This window comes from Triplophysa rosa, linkage group LG4 (genome assembly GCF_024868665.1).
Source record: "Triplophysa rosa linkage group LG4, Trosa_1v2, whole genome shotgun sequence".
Lineage (NCBI taxonomy): Eukaryota > Metazoa > Chordata > Actinopteri > Cypriniformes > Nemacheilidae > Triplophysa > Triplophysa rosa.
Window position 1 is genome coordinate 23,057,075 of NC_079893.1, and position 14,704 is coordinate 23,071,778.

At 36.4% G+C, this 14,704-nt stretch overlaps 1 protein-coding gene across 2 annotated transcripts; it reads left to right on the forward strand.

Annotated features, from left to right (window-relative positions):
• The first annotated feature begins 2,013 nt into the window (after window positions 1-2,013).
• vwa10.1 (von Willebrand factor A domain containing 10, tandem duplicate 1) lies at window positions 2,014-14,311 on the forward strand. Of its 2 annotated transcripts, none has more exons than XM_057332722.1 (16): window positions 2,014-2,078; window positions 2,294-2,410; window positions 3,090-3,302; window positions 4,068-4,349; window positions 5,604-5,697; window positions 6,650-6,778; window positions 6,884-7,070; window positions 7,485-7,654; window positions 7,892-8,001; window positions 8,231-8,347; window positions 8,456-8,665; window positions 12,509-12,641; window positions 12,771-12,923; window positions 13,030-13,125; window positions 13,257-13,516; window positions 13,679-14,311. In XM_057332722.1, the coding sequence occupies exons 3-16, from the start codon at window positions 3,105-3,107 to the stop codon at window positions 14,042-14,044; spliced, it is 2,505 nt and encodes an 834-aa protein (XP_057188705.1). In that variant the 5' UTR covers window positions 2,014-2,078; window positions 2,294-2,410; window positions 3,090-3,104; the 3' UTR covers window positions 14,045-14,311. The 2 variants fall into 2 exon arrangements, with proteins under 2 accessions (XP_057188705.1, XP_057188704.1); XM_057332721.1 differs by lacking the exon at window positions 2,014-2,078 and adding an exon at window positions 2,107-2,212.
• The last annotated feature ends 393 nt before the right edge of the window (window positions 14,312-14,704 follow it).

Below are 14,704 nucleotides of genomic sequence, written 5' to 3' on the forward strand. Positions count from 1 at the left end.
GGTAAATTTTAACCGAATCGGCCCAATATCTGATATTCAATGTGGCCCTCTCTGGATCTTGCGTATAGATTAGGTCTCTGCAGGTCGTATAGATACTTTAGATAGGCTACTAGGTTTAAACTGGTTGATGTGTTTTAGAGTCGTTTCATTTCTGTTGCAAGACCTATAAAATGTAGACTTGGCCAACAGGGTCCTACAGGATTTTTTAGTTTGATTTTATTTGTGTGTTTTAGTGATCACTGTCTAGATAGTGATGCTGCATTGTTGCATACATAATGGAAAGAGAAAATGTTCAAGCATGTTATACTGCAGAATGAGGTCAGTCCTCATTCTTTCCTAGATTCTTTTGAGCCAAAGTGCAAGCAAAAGACACAAAGCATTGTACAAGTCAAGTCAGTTTTATTTATTCAATAAACAGTTCACTTTATAATGTTTCAAAGTAGCTGAAAAAACATCCCTTAACAACACTTAACACAGAGGAAGCCAAAGCCAACAGTAGCAGTTATTAAAAAAACAATACAATTGTTATGTAGATTTAAAAGAAATAAAATCCTGCAAAATCAGACACATAAGAAGAACGTTTTATGGGTATTCGAGTTAATTCTTTAATTCGTACCCTCAAAAACAAATATATTTTTACTGTATTCAACTGCTCATTCAGTTGTCAATACATAAAGCACTAAAGGAGCAAGTATTCTTATTCTCTTGAATAGAATTTTGCTTACTGTATATTCATCAGTCAAAAAATATATTCAGACCACAGTGCAGTGACCGTGCGAATGTGCCCACTGAATAAAGAGAGTCAAACGCAAGAGCACATTTATTACAGGATTCTTTATTTGCGACTACGACACAAAGGTAACCAAGCGTTAAAGTCTGTGAAGTTTCCCTTCTCGTAAAAGAGGATGAACAACGTTCTCGTATCTGAAAACAATGAACTCCAAATAAACAACGGTAGTGGATGTTTACTCTAAATAGAACACAAAACACAGAAATGTTTAGAAAAAGAAGGGTAAGCCACTTACATGAATAAAACATATATAAACCCAATTTACATTATTCACATAAGCATACATAGATTATAGCCATTCCAGCTCTTTAGACAGGCTATGGAAATTTAGATACAAGTGAACATTCAAATACACACTACACAGAGTTTCTCCTTGTAAATTAATATTTACAAAATAAATTGCACTCACTCTGCAAAGCGCGACCCCAGGAAACGGAAACAGCTGCTGACTTCCGTGCACATTCACGTATCACTCTCCCCTCTAATATAATTTATTAAGAGAAGAATACGAGAGAAACAACCATTGTTTACAACACTCTGACACCGTGTCACGTATTACAACAATCTAAGAGTGTAAACAACTTTTAAACACATGTAAACACTCATGCGCAATCTCCGACACTGTGGCCTGTACACTCCACTCGGATATCTCCCACACGCAGACAATCACGGAGACCGGCGAATCGCCAGACAGTTCAGCGCACACACTTACTTATTGTACCACACACATACTTAAGTAAGACATTCCTTGTTACCGTCCAAAAAACGCAAGTCATTCGGACCTCACTAAAAGGTTATGTAAGCGCCAGATGTCTCCCTAACGCTTCTTCCCCCATTCACTGCAAAACACCTGCACACGAGAGCGCTTTGTTTGTCTTTTTTCCAAAATAAAAGGCTTAGTTCTTAACACAATCTAGTCACAAGGTTACAGATTTAGCTTCCGTTTTAACGTGCAGCGTAGCACCGAGTCAATGACCATTGGGGGACACACGGGGTGGCCAATTAGATTACAGGGGTGGCGGGTGCCCACCCAACCCCACCCCATACCCCCCCCCGTGCACCATGGAAGCACCGCCACTGTTTGCAGTTTCAAAATGTAACCATTGGTCTTAAGTACACAGTGTGGTTGGAAATCTAAAGGAATGAAGATCTCCAGGTTTGAGTACCCATGATCTACATTCTTCTCATTGTTTAGGTTATGGAGTGTTGAATACAAAAGTGATGGATTGACCGGTATGACATCTAGAAATTCCAGCCCACAATGTAGGCCGGTCTGTATATGCAAAAGGTAGGTAGCATCTTGCATGCTTTATTGAAAACATGTTACTTTCTCTTTTACATCTGTTCAGTTATGTTCTTGTATAGTACGTCCTTTTTGCATAAAGTTTACCGGATCATATACAGCCACAGTGGATTTACTTTGTAAGAATGACACATGGGCGATATAAATTTATTTTTAAATAAAAAGAGAAACTGGCTAATTCCTTGATTCTTATCATTTAGTGTGTTACACGCTTGCCAGATCAAGATCACTGCATGACGCTGATATTTATCACTTGTAAAGGAGTATAAATTCTGACAGAGGCTGGAGATACACTTTACTACAAGATCTGCTCCAAGGTAATGACATTTGTTTTTTGTGTTTACTTTTTTTAAGTGATGTGTTACACCACTCTAACTGTGTTCCTAAATGTTAGTAAATCAGAGGTAATTTTCTTAAGTATAGACAGTTTAAAGGTAATCCTTTTCTCTGAAATCTCCCTGTCTGACAAGTGTAGTTTTAGGTTTAGTTTAATAAAGCACATTTCTGCAAGAATGTCTTCCATCTGCTAGAACTAGGTTTGCATCAATAGTAATACTAACAGTAGCAGGGCTATTTTTTGTCTTGACCACATTCTGCACTCGCAAACATACTGTAATTTTAAGTAAACCAAAAGTCTTGACTAGCTAGTTCAGGTGTGTTTGTTTAAAGGTTGGAGCTAAACTTTGCAGATTTTCAACCTTATTCAATAACATGCTTGATTCAGCATCAACTATCTTTTACTATGAGACTCAAAATGGATGTATCATAAAAAGGATGCCTCCAATATGTGTAATCAGAGTTGAAACATCAAAGAGACAGAATTTACTGAATCAAGCATGTTGTGCTAGATTGCAGGGAGAAAACTTGGCACTGGTCACTCAAATGTTGGATATAATCTGCAGGTTTAAGACATTATTACACATTTTTGTATGTTTTGTAGTGGTAGTTTGATTCTGAAGGTATAAGAAGTGTATCTTAATTTCTATTTTTTCACAGTTATTGTGAACAGTCATGGTTTCACTGGTTGCAGTGGCTGTAATTCTTCTCTGGGGGGCTGTCTTTCAACTCCCCCAGGCTGGTGCATTCAAAATCTTTCCCTCTGATGCCTCCCTCAATCATCAAGAAATCACAGAGATTGCCATTGTCACCAAGGTGGCAGCAGTGTGCCGTGACATGGCCACTGCCCAGGGCAAAGACTTTACACTTCCTGTAAGAAAAGTATTGTATGAGAATGAAACCATAAGGCAGATGACAAACCCTGCTCCAGAGAGCCACGGTCCTGTACAGAGTTTAGTTACAATTCAACACATTGTGTAATTTAAGGCATGCTGCTGATCTTGATTCACTGGTTCAGTTGCATTTAATTATGGTTGGAGCTAAACTCTTCAAAAAGGTGGCACTCTATGAGCCTAAGTTCCATTTAAAACATTAGTAGTAGAGGGTCTTTTTAAAAATCTTAAGAAAATTTATTTTTTTAAGATTTTTAAAAAGACCCTCTACTACTAATGTTTTAAGAATACTGTCTATCAAAACAGATATTCTCAGAATGTTGCAACTCCACTTATGACAAGTGTTTAACCAAGAACCTTAATTTTAGAGGTTGTTTTCTGTGTTTTCCCAGCATCTGTATAGCATAGTGATAATTGTGTAATTTATCAGTTTCATTTTGATTTCATAAGATTCATATTGATCACCCTTAGTGGCAATCCACATTTTTCTCGGACTTGTTTATTTACATTTTTTAAAGTTGTCTTGGCATATTACACTAGGATAGGATAGAATAATTGATTTTAACATAATTGCATACTTCTCATACAAAGAGAAACAAACCTAAATGGTTGTGAATAAATGACAGTTTACGTTATATTACCATGAACACGAGTTTATCACTAACAGAAACACAAGTACCATTTTTAAAGCATTTATCTTTCATTAATTTAAACCTGGCACTTTTTTTACTTTCCTCACTTCCAGGCCAACAGCAAACTAACTGTTGCTACTGTCCAAAAAGCTTGCTCAAGCTCAAATTCTGTCCTCTCAAAAGCCAATTTTAAGCAGGCTATTGTTCAAATTTCCCTAAGCAACATAGCTGTGGATAGAAAACAATTCAGCGATGCACATCATTTTGATAATGAGGCTTTCAGCGATGGACGGGACCTCATCACTAAGGGCATAGCCAAAGTTAAAATCAATCTGAAAGAAGGAGATTACGTGGCTGCCCGAATAAAACTGGGGGCTGTAACCCATTCTTTACAGGTATGTTATTACTGAAAATCATAGGCTATCAATATTGTTGTACAAAGTTCCATTTAAAACAATAGTAATAGAGGATCTTTTTAAAAATCTTAAAAAATAAAACAAATTTTAAGTGTGATCATTTCCAGTTTTCCTTTTCTTATCTTTCTTATCCTTGTCTTAAGTGGACACATTTAAGCTTACACAATTTTCATTTTTACTTTCAAATAATTCATAAGTGCCCTTATTAAAGGCCCTTCAAATTCCTTCATTTACTCACCCTCATGTCATTCCAAACCACCATAACTTTCTTCTGCAGAACACACTGGCCATCATTGATATCCATTGTACTGACAAGAAGATATGACATAAACGACATGGTTTTCTTAAGAAGAACTGTCCTTTTATAGACAGTTTCATTTGAACGCACACGTCTGGGCTGAAGTTAACTTCCGGTCTGTGTTTGTTGAGCGGCTAGTGGCTAATAATATAACTATTTTTATAACTATTTATAATATAACTAGTTTGATTAATTTTATTCATTTAGTAAATAAACAATTTGTTATACAACTTTGTCGCATTTAGGTTAAGCCAAGTAACGTTTCTTCTACGTAACCCAAAGTAATATTGGCTAGACATAGTTTAAACTTTTAACTAGCCAGCTAGTGTAATTTATTTGTTATATCTTTGCTTGTTATCATAAATAATCTACAGGGACTCTTTGCAGAGGTGTACTGGATGTTAAATTCGGGCCACAAAAGCATGTATGCGCAGTAACGTTTGTTTATGTTGTTGCTTTGAAACAGTCTATATGGAGTAATCTTTTTCTTTTGCCAGTAGACCTTTAGGACCTGCTGGTTTATCCTGTGTTTTTATATAACATTGACTCTGCTGAAAATGTATATATTTTCTTTATGTTTGTTTAACACAAAACAAATAAATGCATATAACAATATTTTATGTAACATTATATTATATGCTTTTTCTTTTCTGTAAACCTGTTTTTAATAAATGGTAGTTATGCATATTATGATCACATAAATGTATTGTATATTTTGTGTAAACTGCATATTGCAGGACTAACCACCAACACAAAAAATATTTTAATTATAGAGCACTGATTGTTAGAATTAGAATCATATTCTGACAAGAATATATCATGATATTGTTAAGAGAATGGATGTCGTTCGTACAACAAAATTAAATGAAAAATTGGTATAATTGTTGGTTGGATACTAAGATTAATTTAGCAAATAAATTTATTTTTGTGTTCAGGATTTCTATAGCCACAGTAACTGGGTGGAACTGGGATACGCTGGACCCTATAGCGACTTGATCAAACCGGACATTCCTCTCACAAAAACAGCAGGTAAAGTAGTTTCTGTGTATTTCATTTATCATAAAATTATTTCCTGTGGTGCATTAACATAACACCTGACACTTTTAGCCCTATTCAGATGGAATTTAGTTGTTACTATGGACATCTGAAATGTTTATTGTTGAGTCAATTTGGAAAAGGGTTGTTTGTAAAATAATTCACTGAGATGGGTGTGTATGTTTTGGCATCATATGTAAGTTACTGATAAAAAATAGGTGTGTTTGAAGTTGTGCAGTGCACTGCAGACCGATCGACAAGATTTGTTGCTTGTAGTTGAAATCCATGGATTATATGATACATACAGCATTAGTTAATTTATAACCCATTGGTTAAGTTTTGTCCCTTTTTGACCCACCCAACCATGGTTTGAAATTAATATATTTTTTTAGAATGTTTGTACAATACATTTCTGTATCAGTGCTCAGAGACACAGGGTAGTTGACAAATATCCCGTAAATGTGTGACAGCAAATACTTTGAAAACAAACTATAATATTAATAATATATTTAATAATATATTGATTTGTATTATTAATATTTATATTTATAATATAAAATAGCAAGTGAGATTTATCTTCATTGTAAGTTTTTTCTTTAAATTTTTTTGCTATGTCATACCATAGTACACATGTGGTTTATTTGTCAACTACCCATATACTGTACTACAGAGCTTGAATCAACTTTAATTCCTTAAGTCTGCATGCAACAGCAAGTATTTTGGTTTAACCAACATCTGCTTCTGACACTTTTCTGGCACAGTTTAAAATAAATATGAAACAGCAACTTAGACTGTCGATTCGGATGGAGTAAAAATTTTTGAGAGGTTCTGATAATTTCCTCATATAAAACAAATACCATCTGAATAGGGTTAAAATAGCCATTACATTTTCCACTTAAAATTTTGTTAACTTGCCCACACTTATGAAATGTTTGTCTATCTATAGACTCCAAAACAGCAACATGCAAAAACTGTGTCAACGACAATTGCAATGATAACATTCTCCCAGAGATCCTGCAGAACAAGATATTAACTTCTGGATATTTCAGCCTTCTATTACCCAACAAACCTGCAGGTAGGGAAGAATTACCATTGGTATTTTTAAGTTGTTTGACTTTCAAACCATTTATTGACCTTGTGTAAATGTACAATACGTGTTTTTAATAGAAATATCTTTCAGGCAAATGTAGCCATGGTGGGTTACTTGATGCAACCAACTTGAAAGACCCCAATGGAGGCATTAATAAGGATGATGTCAACTCTGATCACGGCTCCCTTCACCTACATGCTGCAAACATGGCCATCAGCGCTACCATGGAACTTCTAGAACACATACGGCAGGCCACGAGCGAAACAGCCTTTCTTCGGTATGGTACAGTTTATTGCTCTATAAAAGCAAAAAGTAACATTAAAACAGCATATGTTCATGTGCTATATTATGTTTTCTAAACTCAGTCGTGATTCACGAAATAGCTCTCTTATAACTTTAAGATCTCCTTCTCTGCTCATTCTGACCTAATGCACTGACAAAATATACAGGAATCAGTCAACTCTGAGCACAGTTTCTTCTTCTACTTCCCTTTATAGCTGAAAATGCAATATATTTAATACCAAATGAAGCTGAAAAAAGTGTGTTTGAAGAGGTTAAAATGTATTTTACAGCTGAATAAACTGAATAGCTTTAAAACACTTGGTACAAGGTACACCAAAGTTTGGCCGAACCATTAAACCTGATTTAGTTTCTTTCTTTTTCTTCCTCTGCCCTCTTGCATCCCCTTCAGACTTCTGGGTCTCACTCAGATATCAGCGTTGGTGTTTGCGATTGACACCACAGGCAGTATGTCTGACGAAATCGCAGAAGTCAAGAAAGTGTCCATCAATATTATAGACAGCAGAAAAGGAACAGCAGAGGAACCTTCCGAATACATGCTAATTACATTTAATGATGCAGGTAGGCATATTGTGTTTAAAAGCTTAATCTTAGTTTTCTGATAATATACTGTAAGTCTCACATGGTCCTCAGAAACCCTGGCTGGTAGAAACCACCTTCTGAACCTGTCTGAAGTGGTTTTGCTCACTTGAATTTTGGCTGTTTTTCATATATTCTTTATATAATGCATACATCTGGCTAAGATATGTAGATGTACAGCTCTGTATAGTGACATGTGAATGTATCTTATATCTATAGATGTTGGACTGACAAGGACAGGGGATGTTGACAAATTCAAACAGCAAATCAATTCTCTTTCAGCATCTGGTGGAGGAGACTTCCCTGAAATGTGCTTGTCAGGGCTGCTGGTGTGTGTGTGCACAGTACTTTTATTATGTACATTTTATTTTATGAAATCGGCACTCTCCTAAACTAAGGACAAAACATTAGTTAAAACATATGATCATCTTATGAATGTTTTGTTTTGGGAGAAAACCTGGTGCATACAGCAACCAGGTGGCGCTTTGATGTTAATAATAGAGCATGACTGAAAAATATTAAAAGGTATTTTCTGCTTTATTATTTATTTTTCTCCAGGTGGCATTAACAAGAGCTCCGCCATCATCAGACATTTTTGTTTTCACTGATGCTTCAGCAAAGGACCCCGAATTAAAAAGCACAGTTGAAGCCATGATAGAAAGCACTGAATCTACAGTGAGTTCCTGCAGAACATTTATGATCTTTATAGATTTCATTATGTTACAGCATGTAAAATGGTGTTTCTTTTATATATCTGTCCATCTTTTTCTCGCCACTCTCTAGGTGACATTCCTGGTGACAAGCTCCGTCTCATCGCGTAGGAAAAGGGAGGTCTCCGACTCTCAGAGTTCTTCATCAAGGCCGATGTCTCAGTCAGAAATAGAGTTGTACAGAGACCTGACTCAAGTCTCTGGGGGACAAACTTTAGAAGTCACAAAAACAACGCTGTCTGAGGCCTCTACAGCGATTACAGATACATTTACCTCTGGTCTGGTATGTTCTCACAATCTTGTATATTAAAAGTACTTCAATCATTACCATTGTATGTGAAGATGAGACATGTATTTTATGGCCATTTGCATTATGTTATCAATCTTATATTCCAATTGTACAGGGCCGCGTTTCCCGATAACGTTGTCTCTTAGCGCGCTACGAAGACTCTAAAGGACACCTTAACTACAGTTATACCTTTTCTAGGCGTGTTTCCCAAACTATACCTTAGGGGTTCCCAAACTTTTCAGCCCGCGACCCCCAAAATAACCCAGTGACTCGAGACCCCCACTGTTTTGATATTGCAATTAAACTTATTAATTCATGAAAGTAAAGGGAGTGAATGTGTGTTTTTCCCTATTTTCTATTTAAAAGATGTGCCATTGATTACACCTGTGTTTGGGAACCCCTAATTTATTTAATCATAATATATGTTGATATAGTGCCTTTATTTACTCAATAAAAGCACAGAACGCGGAACATATAATCAACAGCTATAGCAGGAAAAACACCTAGAGCTCAATTGAGGGGCTGCTCCGTTGAGTTTGTCTTGACAAAGTTAGACCAACAAGATCCAAAAGATGCTGAATTTGCTGCCATGGTAGGTTAACTGTTTTATAATTATAATTGCAGCATAAATTGTAGCCAGGTTTTCACAGATTAAATGCACTAAAATGCACTGCGGATGGCACCTTTTTGATTTAGCAAAAGAATTGCTGTATCGCTACAGTTTGACGTAACTTCTTACCACAATCTTTCTCTTTCAATCTAAATTCTTTGGTTTGCCAGCTGATGCACCTTTAGATAATATCATTCAAAAGCTATAACAACCATCAGTGTAAAGACAATTATATTCTTTGCATGAAAACACGTCAATATACTGGTGTATACTGGTGTTTATTTAATTTTATTTGTATAGACTGCGATGTAAAGAAGCTTTTTTTCACAGTGGCCACTAGCGGAATGAACGCTCAACGGCAATGAGGTATAGCTAAGAGCGCTCCAGACCAAAGCCTAAAGCCTGCCTCAGACTACAGGAGTTTTAAAATCCTGACATATTATAAATTCTGGTTGCAGCACACACATAAAGAGAATCTTGACAGATTCTCTTATTTAAAATCTTAAACCTGGCTCTGACTATAGGAGTTTTAAAATCCTGAAAGATTAAAAATCTGGCTGTGGCACACACATAAAAAGAATCTTGACAGATTATTTTATTTAAATTCTTAAACAAGCTCACACTCATCAGTGTACAACTAAATATATACTACACATATTTTACATATCCATAGGACGTTACAATCCAGTTTTGTAAAAGGAGCTAATAGTAACCGTTTTAATGGATTTACTATTTTTAGATGTTGACATCACATACTGTATATGCTGTACATTTGAATCTCTTTTTCAAGCACTACAAAAATAGGTTTGCCCTTTGTAAACTTGCATTTATGAATGTGAAATGTCCAGATAAGAAAACTTTGGGGGGGGTAAAGTTGTGTTTATAAATAAGACTAAAGGTAGCAAGTGCAAAAATTTAAATTTAGAAAGTTTTATTGGAAGTTTTTTTATTTTATAATTGCACATTAAAAGACATTCTAAGACACCCAAACTACAGGATAGTATTAAGATTATCATACCAGAGGACGCCTCTTACGTCATCTCACCGGGAAACAGAAGTAAACAAAGGGACATGGCAAAGTTAATTTCACGTGATCTCACCTGGCAATGGTTGTGTAACGTCTTTGTCGCTCTCTGAATGATTCTCTGTCTGTCTGTCTGTCTGTCCAAAGCCGCGGGAACGTATTTTGAGCAGGGGGTGCTATAATGCTTTTTTACTAGGGCTGAAGTTATGACTGTGCTTTATGGAGGACTAAACCTGCAAAAATGATAAATAAATAAATGTATAAATAAATAAATATATAAACGAATAAATGTAATAATATGAAAATAAATAAAGGAATGAATGGTTTGATAAAACAAAATAATGCGTTTTAGCTATTATTGATCTTAGCTTTAACTTTTCTTTTCATTTTTTAAATTGATTTATTATTTTTTTGTGTCCATTTTTAATTATTTTTTATTATTATTATTTTTTATTTTTAGATTATTTTATTTATCATTTACTTTTATTTTTATATTTATTTATTTATACGTTTATTTATTTTTATATTTATTTATTACCGCATGTATTTATTTCCACTTTTATTTATTTATTCTTGAATTTATTCTTACTTTTCTGTGTCTTGTATGATAATTAGATGGGTTGGTCTTGCCTACTATTGGTTCAGCGTAGATTGAAGCGTTTGATCGATTACTCTTGACTTGTTTTGGACTAACGTCACGTCACTCACTGATCGTTTGCTTCGTGTATAACGTTAAGTAACTATGGCGGGCGCACAATTAGCTAGAGAGTTACAGCATTTAGCCAATGAAGTCGATAACCATGCATCAAATGACTGTGTGTCATTCAGATTAGATGCACTTATTGATGATTTATTACAGATTGACGGCGAGATAAATGACAAAGTTCTACCTCGGTTGTTAGCCTCTTTGCAGCACATTCAAAGTCTGTGCGAGTCAGAGGGTGCTATGGTGGCGTTACAGTTCAACTGGTGAAAATCATAAAGCACAAAATGTAATAAGGTTTAACTACACAGATGAGCTTGTAAACCGAAGTCGCAAGCTAACGCTTTGTCAAAGTGATAGTTATAAGCACTAGTTTTGTTTATTTCTTTTGTTTATTTGTTTGTTCGTCAGTAATTTGTTTCTCCCACTGTATTACTATGTCAGGGACGGAAGGTATGGTACGTAGGCAGAGCTGAGCCTTTAAACGCATGTCTAGTGTGAAACACGATGGTGTTATGATTTGTTGTGCTGTGAAATCTGATTGTATTTCTTTTGTTTATTATTTGGTTTGTTTATTTTGTTCAACGCTCATGCTCTGCTGAGGTAACACTTGGACGTCCTGGTACATAGTTTCTTTTTGTATAGTGCCACCAATAAACTTTTGTAAGTTTTACTTGAACCTGTGTTTGTGGTATATGTTTACTGATGGTACTTGGTAACATATGTATGTCTATAGCCAAATAACAATCTGTTGAACGAAACTACAAGCTGCGCGTTAGCAGTTAACTTACCCGGTATTAAAACCGACGCGACTTCTCCCCAGCTCTTTTCCTTATCTGTGCGGTTGTGGTATGTTTTGGAGGATACATTATATAGACAATCATGTTGTTTCCACAATTTGTTCCTCCATCTCGGCTGTCCAACGTACCCTTGCAGGAGCTTTCGCGGTCGACATTTTTAAAGGTCTGTCAGTCACCTCCGTCACCTTGCAGATGTGCCTCTCATTGGCTGTTGTGAAAGTACCAACGTCATCACCCCGATTTAAAATCCTAAATATCAAACATGTTTGATATGATCGGGGCGGCCCCGATTTGTCTCGGAGCAGATCGGGAGGTGTAAGATTCGATCTGTGAACGCCTCACATTACGTGATAATCTGGGCCGAACCTCGGACCCGATCGAGGTTCTGGACCCGATTTTTTTCAAAGATTCTCGGGAGGGGAAATCGGGGTAAAATCTGGCCGAGAATCCTGTAATCTGAGCCAGGCTTTACAGAAAGTAGGCTTTTCTTAACTAAGAACGTTTTGGGAAACACATTAACAATAGGGTACAGTTTAAGGTATAATTTAAGAACGACGTAGCGATAAGAAGGTTTCGGGAAACGCAGACCAGTATATTGGAGGTTACGTTGTAAATATTTTGCAATAGATTGTTTTGTTTGGGAAATGTAATATATTTCTGCTACCTCAGATTGTAAAAGTGGTCCCTTTTTTTCTCGAAGGTCACAGTTCTTCAAGTGGCGAGGAGTGCAGGGAATGCAGGAAACTTTTCTTTCCCATTAGATACATCTCTGTCCAGTGTGACGGTATATATCACTGGGTCTTCTCTGGTTTTTACCCTCTACAGCCCCACAGGTATGACCAGCATGTAACTCCCAGAACTCTCCTAACTTCAAGGCAGCCCTTTGGGTTACCTGTTGAAGATCTCTATGCTATGATGGTTTAGGATATACTCAAATGTGCTTTTATTTTTATTCCTCTCAGGTGTGTCTCAGTCAGATTCAGTGACAGATGGCTCTCTAGGTAGCATCCAGACTGTGGGGAATCTAAAGAAAATCAAACTCAAGTCTAACAGCCAGACAGGGGAATGGAGCATCAATATTAACTCAACAAGTTCCTACACTCTGAGAGTCATTGGTAAAGTTGAATATTTTCTCCATGTATCTTTCTTTTAACTTTTCTGTTTAATAAAAAGTAATTGAAATAAACATTCCTTAATCCAGAATATTGTTAAATCGTTCAGGTCAGAGTTCTGTGAACATCCTCTCTTACTTTGTGGAGATAAGTCGGGGAGGTCATTCAGACTCATGGGGACAGATTTTCACTCGCCCTTCTATTGGTACAATACCTTTGTATTCATGAAAAAAAATTAGTATGCATTTTTGTATAAAGTATACAAAATGTGTGCATGTAGTATAGTTTTTCAAATGCCTTTGCACCATTTTTAAACCACTCTGATTTGTTGATCAGGTCAGAACGCCACCTTGTTTCTCTCGGTGACTGGGGGTGAATCGGTCACAGTGACTGATGTGCTTCTAGTTGATGCTTCAGGATCTAATGTTGTCAATGGATCTGTCACATCAGTAGGCGGGACAGACTACCTGGTTAGTCTAAATAGAATCCCTGAGGGGGCATTTGGGCTTCGACTGAAAGGGCTGTTGAATAACTCATCTAGCCGATTCCAGAGGCAGTCATCTAATAATCATAAAGGATCTAGAATAACTGTTACGGTAAGGTTAAAAACATGGCTAACAGACAGAGGGTCATTACACAAACAACTGCATTGTTCCTAGCGGTTAAAGGCACAATATGTATGATTTTGACATTTAAATATTCAAAAACCATTAGCACACTGTTATATATTTTGTTAACTTGTGTCTCTTTCTCCACAGGCCCAAACACAGAACACTATAACGCCTGGAGTTCCTTTCAGTTTCAACTTTACAGTGTCTACTAATACCACAGCAGGCAACTACACTATCCGAGCCAGGACTAGCAACGGCTTCAGCGTGTCTGTCCCCAGCTCCCTGAATGTGGAGTCAGGGAGAAGTGCTCAGGGAACCGCAACCCTGACCGTGCCCTCCATCACAGAGTCTGGGACTGATGTCACCCTCACCTTTGAGGCAGAAGCTCCTGGGTCCACTGATCTAAATTATGCCAAACTGCGACTCATTGTCTCAGCTGCAAGCGGAAGGTTTAGTGGCTGGTACTCCTTCTCCATGTGTCTGTCTCTCTTTGGATTGTCTCTTTTTATATGATAAGCAGTAACAAAATGCTGAAAATGTGTTCTGTACATTGCTCCAGATCTGTTGTAGGTTGTGGGATAGTAACAGCCTGTAAATACTATCATACTGCAGCAGAAACACTTATATATTACTCACTTATATATAAACATTCTTTAAAACAAATAGGTGTGTTTGTGCTTTTGGAATCTCAACAATGCCTTTGATAATACTTATGCTGTATAATAATTAAATGCACACATTCTGATTTTTCTAGGTATGCTGTGAAATAAAAGTATTAAAAGTTCCCTCCTATGAGTCACATTATTTATTATTATTATTTATTCCAAAAATATGCATTCATTTAACCTCAAATTGACAGAGAATGAATTGCAACCATCTCAAGACAGCAATATGGACATTTACTAGACGTGAATCTTGATGACCACTGCTAAAGCCTTCACATTCACCTTTATCTTCGTCAAAACATTAAGGACACTTCCTCAGCATCTGCAACCAATTCATTGTCATTAAGTGTCCTTAATCTTAAGAGTTTGATCAAAAACACTTTATAAGTGTTAGGCAACGGTTACACCGCTATCCTATAAAATGGTGGCCAAAAGTGATGTCCCGATGGAATATTAGCAAAATTTTTGACCAATATCAACCTTTCAGGTTTGAATAAACCATAAAAAT

Coding starts and splice junctions, on each gene's coding strand:
- vwa10.1 (XM_057332722.1), top strand. CDS start 3,105: ATGGTTTCACTGGTTGCAGTGGCTGTAATTCTTCTCTGGGGGGCTGTC. Junction 5,698..6,649: donor TCCTCTCACAAAAACAGCAG/GTAAAGTAGTTT, acceptor GTCTATCTATAG/ACTCCAAAACAGCAACATGC. Junction 7,655..7,891: donor AATTACATTTAATGATGCAG/GTAGGCATATTG, acceptor TTATATCTATAG/ATGTTGGACTGACAAGGACA.